Below are 17,127 nucleotides of genomic sequence, written 5' to 3' on the forward strand. Positions count from 1 at the left end.
TTTTTTGTTTTTTTTTTCCCTTTGTGTAATGTTTTAAAAAAAAAAAAAAAAAAAAAAAAAGCCAAGCCGCTTTGAGAAACTCCATTTATGTTTATACGGAAATTGCAGCCTTTGCGATTTTAGAATCGCGTTCTATAACGCAGTTGTCGATTTGAATTTGAATAATTGTTCAGCCTTTCCGCAAGGTGTCTTTTTGGAAACCAGTCTGTTTTGATATGCAAATGAATCCCGCAATTACCGTGTATTGTGTGGATAAACGGTCAACATAATTGCCCGTGCGCCAGATGTAATTCAATTTGTGCTCTCTTCCGCGGGCCACTTCGGAATTACCGCTGTAAAATCTCTCCGTTATTTCTTGCCCATGACAATTTGACATTTCGGTACAGATTTCAGGAAGGATCATTAAAAGTTGACACACATGCTTTGCTCCCGCGGGCCTCATGAAATGACGCGGCGGGCCGAATCCGGCCCCGGGGCCTTGATTTTGACACCTGCGCTCAAGAGGAAGGGGGTGTTCAATGTTCAATGGCGCTTGCGCCGTTTGCATGCGAGCAAAGCCGCCTTGTGCGTTTTTTTTGGGAGGGTTTTTTTGTGCTTCCGTGGGAAGTCACACGCAGACCCGCATTCTATTTATTTCATCCTTGCTCGTCATAAAACCACAAGTTGAAAATGTGATCTTTGAACCATTCTTTGTGGCGTTATCAAAAAATGGGCTGCTTCCGTGCTAGCTGCTTTAGCCCATTTATGGAATTTTGCAATGTCTGTTAGCATTGAGCTAGCAGACTTGCTTTTAGCTAAATAGAAAATGTGGAGATCTCTTTGTTCTTTGTTTTTGGTTTATTTTTACAGTAAACCTCAACTGGGGGGGGGGCAGACATCCGCTCAAAGGCGCATTTGGCCTCCCCCCCCTTTTTTTTTTTTATTCCAAAGAAAAAACATGTTATGATCAATTTTCTTGCTCAAAGCTTAAGATATGTGGACATGATGGACTGCTTTTGTTTATAGTGTGAAGTGTGTGCCATATTGAGGCTCTAATGGACTTCCTCCGGGTCTTTGGTGATGACAGTTTTAGCACCGGGTGCATTCACTCAAGTAGCCATCAAGTCCTCAAGTCATTCAAATATCATCAGACACTTCAAGCTTGGTAAAAGCTTCTTGTGTAGTCATCGTTACTTTCGCGCCCTTGAAAAAGTGAGACACGTCACTGCTATTTTTGCTCATCATTCTGCTTCGAGGAAAACAACTGTGGTACTCACACTCTGGACGCTCACTGAGAAAGCCCGTTTTGGTGTGAGAAATAGCAAGTCGATGCAGCTTGATCAATATAGCGCGTTTCCGACACAACGCATGTTGTTGTGCTTTACATTATTAAAAGTACCAAAATGACTTGATTAAAAAAAAAAAGAAAAAAAAAAAGAAAAAGCTGTTAGCAGCTTATTGCATTTGTGTGTAGCACAACGGCTAAATGCAGCTTCACCATATTTGGTTTCAACTCTGTTTTCGACCGTCTGACCTGATTGTGCAGATCTAAGAGTTTATAGTCCGTTGAAAAGATACAAACAATGGCAGTTGAATAATTACTTTATGTCCTCAAATAGTGACCTCCCCCTCATTTGTTTTGGGACCAAGACAATTGCTTTCAATGCAAAAGAGCCTCGGCAATAAGTCCCGGGTGTCAGACTTTACAATCTGGTTCCTGGCCCTATCTGGTTTCCCACCTCTGATTCGATGTTGCTATTTGTGTTGGGCTCTGTATTTTAACTCTTTCAGGGACAGCGGCTACGACAGCGGACAGCCTATCATGCTCGCAAGTGACAGGTTATCATTATTGGTGCATGAACAGGTTAAGTGAGGCATTTTGCCTTTAAACTTTGAAAAACTAACTTGGAATTATGAATTTCAAAACTATTCCATCACGCACGTTGCTCTCTGCCGCTGACTTTCAAAACCTTTCTGACACTTGCCCGACAAGTTATTTTCGTCCTGCTGCAATTTCACAGCGTACGATAACACGGAGAATGACTTATTCCTGACAAAACAGCCTGTTCCGATACTTTGGATGCCTTTCACAACAACTCTCGACCAACTCACAAAGTCGGTCCGACATTTATTATCAAAAGAGCTGCCCCCGGGCTGTAAATCAGAATGGCATCTTGGAATTGGAAGCTGCAGAGGACTCGGGATACAACCGGAGCTCAGTTCTGACCTTTTCTAGGTTGCGCTGTAGCATTTAATTACGTTTTCAAGACTCATGTCCCAGTTTTATGAGTTTATACAGAGAGATGAAAGGCTCCCGCTTTAATGTGCACACTACTCCTCAAGAATTACTGCCGTTAAACCTCGCCCGCTCGCGTACAAGTAGGAACTTTGCAACAGGTTCTCATTTGGACAATGGTTTATACGCAACAGAGTGAGAGGCCTCTTCTCATTTTTTGATAAGGCTTGACATGCCTCTTAACAGTTCAGTACTTCACAAAAAAAAAAAAAAAAAAGCCATCAAAAAACAAATTTTCGGCAACCAGAGTACACAAAAAGCTTCTGTTTTACACACACTCGTAAAGTAAGCCAGGATATGTATGTGCTGTAAATTAGATCAGTGATGGATTCTAAATAGTTTGCCAATCAAATGACAAAAACTGAGACCGTGTCCTGACAAAGTTTATTTCACGTGGAGGCCTTTAGTTGTAAAAATGAAGGTTAGCAATAGTATTCAACAATATTTCCAGTACGTTTCAATTTATGTCAAGTGGAAGTAACAATTTGAAACAAAATTAAAACATGAGAGATCAATATAAATCATTTCAAACCATGTTCTACTATTAATGTGACCAATAACTTGGATAAATTGGGGGGAAAAAACAAAAAATTAGAGGGGAATTTAAAATCATAGATAATTTGGTTTCATGCATAATGAGCGATGCGAGTGTTTTCCGAATTAGCCAGTCGTATTAAAATTCATGTTAGCTAAATGAGTCCTCACACATTTAATAACCACTTAACATGCCTCTGAGTAGCCCCAAATAAAGTTCTGATGTTCTCGTAGGCGTTTACTTTCATGGTCAATCTCACCTGAACCTGGAATTTGACAAGGGTGTGTAGACTTTTTCTATCCACTTTAAACGCTTGAGAACCTGATTTTTTTAAGTATTTTACAGGCACTCTTACACATTAATACAAGTCCTCATGCAAATTAGTGTTCAGTCTGCTCCCTTCGGTCCACCGGAATGTCATTATATATGACTTTGGAATCGGGAACAGACGTTTGCAATCTGGCCATGATAGACATTTCCCGAAACCGAATTATCTGGCCACTCGTCTGACGCAGAAAAAGGTGATTGTGTCCCCCATGCTGAAATGAACCCAGTTTTGGAGAAAGTTAATTTTCAAGCCTTGCATTGATAAAATGTCTTGTGGGGGGAGCATGTGCGTACCCATGACGAGCATATTCGTGGTAAGCGAAATGATCAAAGATGTGTCGTCCATAATTGCGTCATTTGGAAGCTTTCTTGGAGAGCTTTGGACTAAATGAAACGGAGGATGCTCGTTGGCGCAAAGACACAACACATACGTTGCATCTTGTCAAAATACATCAACTGCAATTACAGCCAATTAAGCATTTGGAAAGCTTAGATGGCTTTAAGACAACACAACTTCATTTGGCCATGGGTGTAATACGCAATGAGATTTTAAGAATGTTGCGCGGTGCGGAGTGTAGCCCCTGACAACTGGTACGCATGTTTTTGCTGCGTGAGGTTATTTGGGCATGAAGGCTGGATCAAGAAATCGTATGTTTCATCAGGCGGGATAATTGAGGTTAACAATGCATTACAAAGAAAATGAAAGCAGCGGCAAACAGGCTCTCAAGCTCCTTTTTTTTTTTTTTTTTGGCAAATCCACAAAACAACAAACTCTGACGCCTTTCTACCTCCACTTGAAACAGCGGAAAGGCTTCACAATTTAGTGGCAACCATCTGTCTGGGCGCTGTGCTTCTGAGTGGGACTGATTATGGAGGACTTCCCTCGTAGGACTTTGTCAAAGTACGTGCAGTCACCTGGCCCATCTCTTATTTCCTGTTATGCTCGACCAAAGTTTGTGCCCATTGGTGAGGCCGGTGGCTCAAATTTTCTTGAAACTATCAATTCTTGAGTTGTGGTTAGGTTGAGTTGGTGACATTGTTCCCTCTAAGCTATGCGCGGGAGACACCAGAGTATTCCCACCCCCATTACTCGTTCCAGTTGTGCGACCGAGGGTGCGCACCCCTTTGTTCCATCGATAGTGTGATGCATACGTTGACACGCATTCACTCACACTCACCGCAGACAAGAGGCTGTAAGTGACGCGCGAACCGCTCATTCAGGAAGTCCAAATATGGACATAGTTTATGAGCCCCTTGAATGAGGCTCTTGCGCGCATTTCAAAGGTCAGGTGACTAGGAATTTTTGCATTATTTATGAGCGGACCATGTGTGACCATAGTTATGCCGACAGGCTTGATTACCGTATTTTCTGCACTATAAGGCGCTTCGGAGTATAAGGCACGCATTCAATGAATGGCCTATTTTAAAACCGTTTTCATATATAGGGCGCACCGCATTATAAGGCGCATCGAATCGAAGTTACAATACTGGCTGTGGTTGCGTTATGCATCCACTAGAAGGAGCTACGCCAAAGGGAATACAATACAATACAGCTTTATTTATATTGAGCCCTAGCTGCGGTTGCGTTATGCATCCACTAGATGGAGCTACGCTAAAGGGAATACGAGCGCATAAGTGAGAGAAATATTTTCATTTCAGAAGTCGAATAAGAGCTATGGCCTACCTGATTTACATTTTCTTGGAATAAATTGTTAGTACTGTCATTCAGCCACCATCAAATGTCCTGGCCTTGGACGCTCACGCATGCTTTGTAAACCAGTCTCATTTTGTTATCTAAAGAAGTTCTAATAAGATCATTATGGAAGGATGACGAGTCTACTTTGTCAATTGTATTCCCATATTGCGTGGTACAAATGCTTTTTGTTGGAACAGAATGACTCTGCATTGCGGGGGGGGAAAAAACTATTACGATTTGCCAGAGTAATATCAGCGATGACTTAAATGTGTAATTCTGTGCAAAAAAAAAAATAGACGACAATTGTCATAATGAAACAGCAAAAGGGAGCTGTTACGACTCCCACATTAAACTCTATAAAGAAGCATTTTTCAAAGATTGGTTCCCTTATGCGGCGTTTGATTATACCGCCGCTTCCCCTGATCGCATCAGGCAAACCAAACAGGGAGCAGTTATTACCAGAAGCATGCAAATGCAGCAAGGGCTGATGATAACGCCGCCGCCTGGGCTCCGGCTTGAGGGTGTCGGTGATGCTGCAAAAACAAATCAAGCGCCTCCTGAAAGGATAAACTCTCGTGTTTGTAATTCAAGTCAATAAAAAGACAAAGAAATTTGGGACAACGCTAAAATTCAACACTGGTTTGACACAACAGCGGTCGCCCCACAATCCTTCCATTTCTTTTACTCTCCCGTCGTCCTCGTGAGCATCTTTTACGCGAGAGGCAGGGTAAACCTTGGACTTGTCGCTAGCCTCTCGCGGTATTTAGCCAACATTTCTGTTTTTTCAGCTACTTTTGGGGGGAGGGTTGACATTCCGATATTAAAACTCATTCACTCCCAATGACGTATTTAGATGTCTTTTCAGACGCCACATATTTAATCGCAGCTCCTCAGACCCTTTCAGACCCTTTTCAAGTACAGTCAATATGAAATGAGGAGCTGGGATTAAATGTGTGGCGTCTGAAAAGACATCTAAATATGTCTTTGGGTGTGAATGAGTTAACAGTTGCCACATGAAACGCAAAATATTTTTTTTTCCATTGAATACAGGACGCACGGCGATGTGATTATCAAAATTCCTTTAGAGGAACTGAGCCGCAGCAACTGGTTCAGGTATGTCGATGACCCACGGGTCAAGATCAAAGCCTGCCAAATAAATTTGTTTACTGAACACATCAACTCCGCGAGCGCGGGGAACATGCCTTTCACTCGGGAAGACATCAAAGCGAAAATACATGTTTTTTGGACTGCAAAGCGTGAGTGTGGAAGAAGATAAGCCTCCATGTTGAGGTCTCGACAGAACCTCCCCGCTCAAGACCAGTCCCGGCCGCCACTTTGACTTCAGTGATCCTCTCGAACAGAAGATGGCGTTTATCAGAACACTCGGGATCAGAAGTCAGAAAGAGCAAACGTGAATCAGGAAGTTTCCTAACGGAGGCATATATCGGGAGACTCCGACCAGAAAAGTGTCCAACACTTAAGCTTTCAGTGTGTGCTTTCGCCATTGATCCGAATGACGCTCTCTCTCCCTGAAGTTTTCTTGTTCTTCTGTCAAGCTCCAGTTATTTAATTGATGCACTCATCTGGCCACTTAAAAGTCGAGTGACTTAGCGGCTCTTTGAAAAACAGCCTTCAGCAGGAGGGAAAGGGCTGTCCTAGGAGGGGGCGGTCCTGTGGTCAAGACAATCAATGGCAAGTACAAGGTTTACCACCGCCGCCTTTGGGCGAATCATTAATGGCCCTGCAAAGAGGCTTGTCTGCAGAAACGCGACTTTATTAGCACACGGCTAAAACCGGACACGTTCACATCAACAATGATGAACAATGTACTAGTTCCTTGTTTAAATGTGAGTCTGTTGTTGACGTGTATCCAGGAAAAAAAAACCCCGCTACTTGCGTTCCCAGACACCAGCGATGAAAGCGAGACATTTTCTCCAGCAGCTCTTTTTTCGAACTAGACATTTTCTCAAATAAATTAAGAACTCCCTCAAATGGAAGCTTCCCTTCCCCCACCCGCCAGGAAGACATTAATTATTTATGTCCTTGTTTATCGTAGTTGCTTGTTATTGATCATACTAGTGTAGCTTGTACTACAGGAGACACATTCCTTGTGTGTTCTACATACTTGGCCAAGAAAGATGATTCTGATTCTGATTAAAGGGATATTAAATCCCTGCATACTCACGATTCGACACTTGCAAATCGGCCTACACTATAGGGAAATACTGAGTGATTTGGCGGAAACTTGTGGCATATTGATGCCAGGGAACTATGGTGAAGTCAGTTGAGGAGCTTCAGTTGGATGAAAGTTTTTTGCTGCCGCCTTGTGGCATCTTTGTCCAAGGAACTATGTTAAAGTGAGTTGAGGAGATCCGTGCCAACAAATCTAGTGCTTTACCAACATCTTGTGACAGCTTGCTCCCAAAGAACTAAGTTGTAGTCAGTTGAGGAGCTCCATGCACTGGATTGAAACCAATCTCGGTTTCAGGCACGGTTCTGGTGGAGAACATGCAGATCAATGGCCGCGCCCAGGACCCAGGCAGAACCATCTCGCTGACTTTACTGGACAACTACGAGTACTGGGTGATACTGGAACCGACGCGACAGAGGCTCTACCTAAACAGCACCGGCCGCGTTCTGGATAGAGATGTAAGTATGCACACTGCATTTGTGTGGCCGCCAAAATATTAAAATTCACCCAGCGTGCCACCCCACCCCCCTTTTTGTGTGTGTGTGTGTGTGTGTGTGTGTGTGTGTGTGTGTGTGTGATTGTTTTATATAGTTATTTTTTTTGTTGTTGTTGCATCAAAAAAGCGATTGCCTCTAGTATGTAAATAAGAAGCGGCTCTCGTTTGGGTTCATTTGCATTATAGAAACATTGGTCTCTTTGTGCCCTGGGTTAGGGCTCTTATGGTTGGTGATTAAAGGTTTATAAACACACATTTATTTTTATATTCATCGTAACTGGAGCCTGCTCTTTATTGAGGTCATCAATTCTTAAACCCTGAGAACAGAGAGGAGCTACTAAAATTAAGAATAGATTAAATGGAAATTAATAGCCACACAGGGTTGTTGCATTAAATTGGCTGGCCTGAGGTTTTTTTGTTGTTTTTTTTTTTTTTTTTTTTAATGCTCTGGCCATGCTTAAGAGGATACATTGGATTCATAGTCGGTCCATTTTTTTTGTTTTTGTTGCGCAGAACGCAGGTCACAGGTCATCTTTGTCGAATAAATGCCATTCAGAACACAGTTAATTTTCCTTTTAGTTGGTGTGATAATTGGAGGCCTGATGGATTTGTTTACCTTTTATTATGGACAACGAGGTGGGTCAGAAAAGCTGGCGGACTGGTGTGACAAACCATGTGTCAGAAAGTCCTCCGATGACATCCCCGAAATAATACTCTCATGGCAATTTTCGTCCATGTGGCACGGTCTACTGTTTTCTTTCAATGCTCCCACTTGTCAAACAGCAGAAACAGATGGACACGGATGCATGACGTATGTCACGGAAGTAGGTCGTTTCTCAACAAAAAAAGGGGGACATTACCGGCTTATGTTACTCTCGTCAAAAGGCAAAAACAGGAAATAGAAACCTGTCACAATTAATGGCAAAACGGCCACCGGTGATCATCTCTGTTCATATTCAGGAATGCTGCTTGGTCTTGCAGCTCTTCTCTTACCATTGTCCTTCAAATTTTGGTCATTTTTTTTTTTTTTAGTTTTGTTTTCAAAACTTCAATGGTGGCCTAAGCTTTTGTAGCGTTCTAAATCCAAGGCACTGGCAAATAGGAGTAATCGCAACATGAGCGTCTCATTTCTTCATTCCGATTTTTCTGTCATTTTGTCGTCACTTTCACATCCATCTTTCCGGCTTATCGTGAACGGGCAGATAAGAGAGGTCATAAATCAAACTTGACATGCCTGATAGTCTGAATTAGCGATCTGCAATTTTTCGACTAATTAAAGCCTTTACACCTAGATGGTCAACAGGGGCGAAAAGCAATTATCTCTGACAGTGAGTGTGTAAGCATGTCAATCATTAGATTAAAAAAAAAACGTTAGGGAATCACTGCTGGCTTTTTTCCCATGACTGGATTTGCCATGGACAGTCAAATATAAATATCACAGTTTACAACGATCTCCACTGTTGCTAATTCCAGATGACGCGGGAATGTCATGGTCTGCTGCCAACTTGCTGAAGACAGTACAAGGCTCTTCATTTGACGATAACTTAATCATAATTCATCATATCATAAGCCAAATAAGCATTTTCAGTTTTCGGAAACGCAACCAGCGTCCAGACGCCTCGATTGGACCTTTGCGAATTGTCACGATCTGGATGACTGAGAATCTTCACACAGAGAAAAATATTTTTAGCAGGCGCATTGATCTCGTTTTTGTTGATGTTGTGTCAGTAAGTATTGAATACAGCGTTACCCTTTTTTTTTAGCGAATTACCATTAGATGCTCCGCTACTAAATGACATCAGCAAATATAACATACGGGCCCACACTTTGCTCACTCACTGTTTTATTTGGGGGGGGGGGGGCGTCTTTTCTATAACCATGGGTCTTAAGAAAGCCGAGAGGAAGAAGCAGGGCATGTCTTTTGAAATAAATCTTAATCACAGAAAAACATGAGCGAATTTTGCACCTAGCCAACTTGGCGAAGCAGTCCGAGCCCCGTGATGTACTTCTGCAATGCGCGCTTTACCGAAGCAGGAAGAGTGGATGAACACTAGAAAGAAATAATCTTGTCGTTGAGGTACTGCTGTCTTTCAAGAAAAAAAAAAAGGCTGCACAGGCTGACTGAAAATCCCAAACAAACAAGAAAAATAATCATATGTTGGCCGCGCATGACAATTTAATAAATGGCTGCCTCGCTGAAATGTCACAATTGGAGTTGCTCACGCAGATAGCGCGCCAACTCGTATGAAATTGGTGCTAATGAGGGAATGGATTCAGACGTTTGACAACAAGAGAATGTGAAAATGCCAATTGCGTAGCCCAGATTGATAGGCTGCACTCAGGAAAGTGGCTGCTTTCAAAACAAAAGGAAGTTGTGCATTTGCTTCTGATAACCCGAGGCTACTGCGAGACCACAGCGCGTCGGGCATTAACAAATAATAACCGACAACACAGGCCTGAAAGTCTTCTCCCTTCTTTCTCTCTGTTCCCCACCAACCTCCTCTTTCAGCCTCCCAACTACATCACCACCATTGTGGTTCAAGTCCAGTGCACAAACGAGCTGGTGGGGACCGTTATTCTGCACGAGGTCCGGATCGTCGTGAGGGACCGCAATGACAACACGCCGCGTTTTCAGCACCCGCGCTACTATGTGGCGGTCAACGAGGTAAGGGCGCCGCCGTACGTCAAATGAAAGAACAACAAAATTAGGGCCATCAACTTCTTGGGTGGCGGCCCGGTGGTCCAGTGGTTAGCGCGTCGACCTCACAGTGCAGAGGTACCGTGTTCAATTCCAGCTCCGGCCTCTCTGTGTGGAGTTTGCATGTTCTCCCTGGGCCTGTGTGGCTTTTCTCCGGGTACTTCGGTTTCCTCCCACATTCCAAAAACATGCATGGTAGGCTGATTGAACAGTCCAAATTGTCCCTTAGGTGTGAGTGTGAGCGTGGATGGTTGTTTGTGTCTACGTGCCCTGTGATTGGCTGGCAACCGGTTCAGGGTGTCCCCTGCCTACTTGCTCGTAGCTCACCATAAATAGTTGCGAGTCAAACGACCGAGGTTCACTTGTTTCAAGATGCAGTTAATCAGGATTCAGTGTCACGTATTCGACGCAAGACTCAAGCTCCATTATCATCTCCGCCGTAATCATATCACATTGTGAAGATGGGCCTCATGTCGGGGCCATGTCGCTTTTCCCCAAGCTCGAAAGTCCTCGACGCTCAGACGTCTTCATATTGTTCTTTCGCTTTGGTGCCTCTGTCGTGCAAAGAGGCTTTATAATTGCTTTTTCGAAGTCCAATTAAAATGAGGAACAGCCTGCAACTGTTATTAGTGTAAATGCCAATACAACGAAAATGAAAGCCGCGAGGAACAATTTCTCATACACTTTTTGAAATGATCGTCAAACTTTGATGTCATGTGCCACCCGCGTTAGCTGGCGCTAGCAACAACAACTACAAAAAAAAAAGTCAAATACTCACTGCCCATCAGTCTCGGTCAGCGGTCCCCAACCCCCGTACCAAATGACCCACGGACCGGTACCAGTCCTCTCACTGCCCATCAGTCTCGGTCAGCGGTCCCCAAACCCCGTACCAATTGACCCACGGACCGGGACCAGTCCGCTTATCATTTGGTCCCGAATTGCACAGAAAGAAGAAAGAACTTATAATACCTCTGTTTTATTTAATTTTGAATCTGAAAGACGTTTTATTTTGAAAAGTTACCGGATTCTCTGTTACATCCATCTACAATGTGTCACTCTTGACGCGGGTCAAGGTGCGCTTCTCGGTCACGTGATAGGTTACCGCTAAAATGAAATCCAGGAGCTAGCAAAATGAGTAAAAAACAAACATCTTTTGGGAAGGGGAAAAAAAGTGTGTTGTTGAAGCTCTTTACGGCGGATTCCGTAGTAGAATTTTGTCCAAGTCCTGGAATTCGCCTAAAATGGCTGCTTCTGACGAAAACATGGCTGACTTCCTGTTCAAGGATATACGCACTCTGGTGAGTTTCCAGACGTGGTGACGCTCCTCCCCCTGGCCGCCATCGCTAAAATGACAGTTCTTTCTCTTTGAACGTTTCCTGGAGAGCCTATTAATCCTGATTTTATTCTCAAAGAGGAAAGTCTTTTTGCTCCCTCTGTTCAATCTCTTGCATGTGTTTCATTTGCCATCAGTATGTTCAAGCTGTGTGGGTTCAGCAGGCCATTGTGCACATATGCTCCAGCACGCTGCGGGTCCCGCGGCCCACACCCCTGCAACCACAGCGTCGGATGCTAACTCCCCCGCAGGGTTGTGATCAATCTCCACTTTTGCCTCTCGCGTTATGCGCATACGCTCAAGGTCCAGTGTGTGATGGTAGCGCCGTAGGGTGAGTCACGGCGCGCAAACGCGCTCCTTTGGCCCGCGCCGTGGGCTCCGGGGAACCACGCTGAGTCGCATACTTACTTTTATTATTCTGTCAGCAGTGTGCATAAGCCCTCAGCTACGGCCCCGCTGCTGACGGCAACGTTTTCCCTTTTTGATTTGCTTGGCCGTGTCCGCTAATGGCGTGGAATGGACGCCGCAATGGCAATGACTGTGCATAGGCGCTCTCTTAACAACAACAAAAATAAACAGGAGGCTGAAAGAGCTGCTGATGTGACTTTGCCCGCCCCCCCTCTCATATTTTTTTCACCTACAGCTCACCCCGGTGGGAACGACCATATTTACTGGCTTCTCAGGAAGAAATGGAGCCACCGACATCGATGACGGGCCAAATGGACATATAGAATACAGCGTTCTGTACAACGCCAATGACCCAGTACGTATTACCCTTTTTCCACTGGACTCATTGGCTAAGAGCCACGTGTACCGAACCCTTATTGTCGTGCCAAACGCAAGTCTAGCGCAAAGCGTGGTCGAACAGAGCCCAGTCTCTTGGTAGTTTCATAGACGTGTGTTGGACGTTTGCGCCGTTGTGGGAGTGAACACAGCCGATTTGATTCCCGGCCAGTCGAAGCGGTTCCTCTCTTTAAATTCAGTGAAAGAAAGGCACGCGGTCTACATAGTGGAAGAATCTCGGACTCGCAGTCTGTGCAGTAGTAGTTGTGCACATGCAAAGTATGTTTCTAAGGAACTACAAGAAAAAGTGGGCTGCTGTGAAGTGGTTACATGGAGATCCCCGTCCAGTCCGAGTCGTGCGTCTGCGGTGATTTCAGCGGGTCTAAGTGCAAGTCTCCTTCCTGTCACCAAATTGTCAGTTGCGCCGGGGGCGTGTCATAGAAAACAACCTCAGCCCGCTGAAATGTCCAAACACAGTCAACAAAAACGTATCTGCAAGACTTCTTGTCACTCTAAAATCACTCAACCACAACTTGAGCAGTCATAAGTTGACGTTCACTGCTGCTATCACATGGCGGGCATTGTAAATTTCCCCAGTGTGGGACAAATAGAGGATATCTTAATATCTGAAACTTGATTAAAGACCATTGCGACTCAGTTTTCAGTTTTGCGCTGTACCATTTTGAAGTGCACAACCGACAGCCCCAGAGAGAGCCGAGTCGTACCAAGTTGAGCCGGTCGAATGGTGTCGCGATTAACCTTACCGGACTCCTTCAGCCGTCGCTTCCTAATTAGTCACGCCTACCTCATTTCCTGTCTTTTATGCTTCCTTGCAGGAATCCAACAGCACAGTGAGTGTGGCAAACACGCTATCGGGACACATTGTTCTAGCTGAGAGGCTCAACTATGAGGACAGAACACGCTACCTGGTTTTGATCCAAGCCAACGTAAGTGATCCAGGTTCTCGTTTCAAGTGGAACCGCTGTATAAGTGCTCCATCTCCACTCATTCCGAAAAGGGATTTTGATGCAAATGTTCACTTGCTCTGAAGCATGCGATGCTTCTCCAACTAAAAGGTCAATTAAATTGTTTTTTTTTTTTTGGGTGGCATAACATCAGGAAAAAGTAGTCGCCTCGGCTGGAAGGTTATATGATGGTTGTGGGTCAAGCAGACAATTTAACTTATCACACCCTTAACATACAGGAGGTGTCAGATAAGAAGAAATGAAACAATTACATTTCCCCCTCAGAAGGTCAAAGATGGGGGGCGGTTTTTCGCCAGCCGCAAGCTCATTGATTTTACTGATATTGACCTTCAGATGATTGACATGCATCACGTGACCAGAGCCCTGATGTAATATGAGTGACAGTCATAAAATATGCGCAAAAAAAAAAAAAAAACAACATAATTAATCCTTATGCAGTCTGGACTGCATTCAAACATGGCTCAGACTACAATAAGGCAGCAGAATCACAGATTTTTCGGACTCATTGTAATTTGGTTTTAGATGTGCAATAAAAAATGGGAAAGATTTATCAATTTCATTTGATGGGAATGAAATATAAATGTAACGCATTTCTTTTAGATTGTGTTTTTCACGAGCTGAACTGCAAGATCTGAGGCCGCAAAAAATAAATAAAATAAAAGTGGTTTTGCTCCGTGTATGTGGATTAATGAAACAGCTTTTCTCTTTAAATCATTTGGATTACGTATTTCATCAAAACCTCTTTGAGATGCCAATTTTGGATTTATTTTTTTGTTAGCTGGAAGGTAAAATAATCAAAATTATAAAAGATAAACCACAACAACACTTTCATTCTATTTATTATTTGAAATGAAATACTGAAAATAAAGTCGTCCACTATATCCAGTGATAGTTGAAATGTATTTTTACATTATTTGTAATTTTATTCTCTATCCTCAATGAGCCGAACTATATTCGTGACCTTTCTTTATATATTACTTTATTAGCTGGTCTTGTATTCTGTCATTATTTATTTCATTTGTTATAAAGGTCACCTACACATTATTTAAACAGACATCAAAGTTAGAAATATACTTTTTTTTTTTTAATGAAATGATTGCCCATATTGAAGCAGTATTTGATTGCGTATTTTAATCATTTTGTGGTCAGCTTTGCACGACGGGTTTTGATTGAAGTGCTACTTAAGGAGGTGTAATGCCCATCTCTGTGGAGCACATGTAAAAACAAGTCATCCTAATGATGCTATTAAAGCAAGCCAAACTCATCGATGATGGCATTTGTACACACTCGCCCTTGGCTCCCAGATGGTAAAATAAATGACTCCGGCCGGGCTCCATTCCAGTAAATATTTCACAGCCGGGGGTCTGATTTCATTCCAACACACCGATAAGTCATCCTAAGAAGTAAACTTCAGAGATTAAACACATCAGGAGAGAAGATTTAGGCTCCAGCCGCTGATGGTCATTGTGCAGCTGAACTTATTTTCTTTCTTTCCTGCTGGCTGGATGATCACATGACACAGCTTTTCACAAAGCTCCACTGGCCTTGCGAGGCTCTCCCGAAAAAGAAATGGAAAGGAAAGCCTGCTGTTGACAAGAACTCTCTTGCTGTGTGTCAAAAGTTTAATTGTGCTTGGACTCTGTGAACTTGCTTTTCAAGTGCTCGCCTCGGTTCTCGGGGTTAGCTGGGAAGAATCTCTTGTAGGTTCGGAATATTGCCGTGGGAGTTAAAAAAAAAAAAAAAAGAAGAAGAAGAAAAAAAAAGCCCTCATTTATATCTGTTTTATTCAAGGATGACAAAAACTATAGGCTACTGCATAAAAGATTTGAGCAAGTGGCTGAGCAATGCGAGAACTCACTTGCTCACCTCTTCAGGCTTTTTCACACTGCACTTATTAATAATCCTGGTGAGCACCGCACAAGCCCACTAGTGTCCTGGTGCAAGCTTGCCCAAATTTGCAAGTGCTAACGTAGCAACACACCGAGGGGAGGTAAGAGACAGGTTTTTCTTCACTGCTTGCTGTTAGCACTCTGACATCACTCCGCCAGACCCTCTCACGTCCGATGCGCCTTCCGATTTCACACTGACTCTGCTCTCGTGTTGAACATTTTTCAATTCGGAGGTGCAACGCAGGGCGCACTTTCATTGCAGGTGGCATTGCGACGCCACACAGTCCTCGGAGCATAAATCTATTGGAATGGCTGGTCAATGGCGCTGCGCGTTGCTAAGTACACTGTGAAAAGCACTTCAAACATACCGGCATCCTGTAAGGGCACTTAAAATATTTTTAATGCACTTGAGTTGTTTTTAGCTGTCATTAATTAGTCTTGACTCTAACATATATACATAAATAAATATAGTGCATAATTAACCATGTATTTAAATCAGTAATTTCTTTAGTGGATGTGGGGGGTGCATCTCTTCATGACGATTTGTTGCATATCTTCATAGAGTGCAATACAGTTCAAGGATTGCTTTGATTTTAAAGTGGGATTATGATTCGATTCGATACATTTCGGTTCGGTTCGAGAGGCTCTGATGCAATGAGTCGCTTTTTGTCATCTTTCATCCATGAATGAACAGGTCAGTATATCCTTCAAAGATGCAGTCTGTCCTTTCAATTAAAAAAAAAAAAAAATCGATATGTATCTCAATGTAATTTAAAGTCAAACGATTCGATTCAGTTTGATTCGATGCATTCGCATCTCTGTGTTAGACCCCTAATCGTTACAAATTTTTATTTTGTGACGCGGCGCTAGTATAGTTCACGATTCCAAGTGATTGCACTCAACCAGCTACCCAGAAGTGTTCTGATATATTCTATTTGGAGTATGTACACGGCCAGCTCACAACTCAACGCCTCTCCAGGGAGTTCAAAGGTTGACACCCCTAAATCGATTGTTCCGCTTCCAGGACCGGGCGCCGTACCCTCCCAACAGACGCACGGCCACCACCACGCTGACGGTGGACGTCCTCGACGGCGACGACCTTGGACCCATGTTCCTGCCGTGCGTTTTGGTCAACAACACACACGACTGCAACCCCCTCACCTACCGCGCCGCCATTCCCGAATTCACCGAACCGGTAAGAGCCGACGGGCGCTCGCCAAGCCTCAAGGTCATTTGAACAGATTACCCCCATTTTTTTTTTTCCATGTATATATTGCGCCGCTGCATTTGGACACTATCTCCCCATTTTTTTTTCATGTATATATTGCGCCGCTGCATTTGGACACTATCATAACATTTTTTTTTTTGTTCTCATTTAGAACCTCATTTTTTTTTGTATGCCGGTAGAACGCCACTGTGGCTGCGAGGCGTCACTGTGGTAATTCCCAGTGCAATTTTCCAGGGTGTTGGACCAGCAATTAGAGCTGATGGCTGCGTTGGATGACAGTAAGACACCCGCAGAATTCCTAAGTGCAAGAAGGGTATCCAAAAAGATGACAAAGTGGGTTACAAATACCAAATAAAAACTGAGAGGCAAGTTTGGTTTCGGTAAAAACGCCACTCCTTTTGAATCTGTGCGGTTATCAAGTTGAATCTAAATCGGACATGATTAGATTGACCCGCATTGAATTAGATTGATTGGCCTCGGCGAGGGTAATCCGGATTGGATTTACTGCGCTGGATGCCCGTCTTCAAAACATTCTCATTGGTCTGCGAGTCATGTTTGGATGTCTATCCCCTCTGTTTGACTCCAAAACATGTCGTTACGAGCGAGCCACAGTTGATTATTCCAAACTTTTCCCTTCAGCTGAGCCTCATGTGTGATGTCCTGTATAATTCATCATAAAAGCTTCGCACG

General features: G+C 43.5%; 1 protein-coding gene across 4 annotated transcripts in view; it reads left to right on the plus strand.

Moving 5' to 3' along the window:
- The window catches only part of pcdh15a (protocadherin-related 15a), a 228,633-nt gene that overhangs the window by 116,599 nt on the left and 94,907 nt on the right, over nucleotides 1–17,127 (plus strand). For all 4 annotated transcript variants that reach the window (XR_002170731.1, XM_019891743.1, XM_019891745.1 and 1 more), the window contains exons 6-10: nucleotides 7,322–7,482; nucleotides 10,030–10,185; nucleotides 12,195–12,314; nucleotides 13,171–13,281; nucleotides 16,234–16,404. Coding sequence is in view for 3 of the 4 variants with exons in the window: in XM_019891743.1 (XP_019747302.1) it covers nucleotides 7,322–7,482; nucleotides 10,030–10,185; nucleotides 12,195–12,314; nucleotides 13,171–13,281; nucleotides 16,234–16,404 (719 nt within the window). In the remaining variant the exon portion in view is untranslated. The remainder of the gene's footprint in view (nucleotides 1–7,321; nucleotides 7,483–10,029; nucleotides 10,186–12,194; nucleotides 12,315–13,170; nucleotides 13,282–16,233; nucleotides 16,405–17,127) is intronic.

This window comes from Hippocampus comes, unplaced genomic scaffold, assembly GCF_001891065.2.
Source record: "Hippocampus comes isolate QL1 unplaced genomic scaffold, H_comes_QL1_v1.1 scaffold121, whole genome shotgun sequence".
Lineage (NCBI taxonomy): Eukaryota > Metazoa > Chordata > Actinopteri > Syngnathiformes > Syngnathidae > Hippocampus > Hippocampus comes.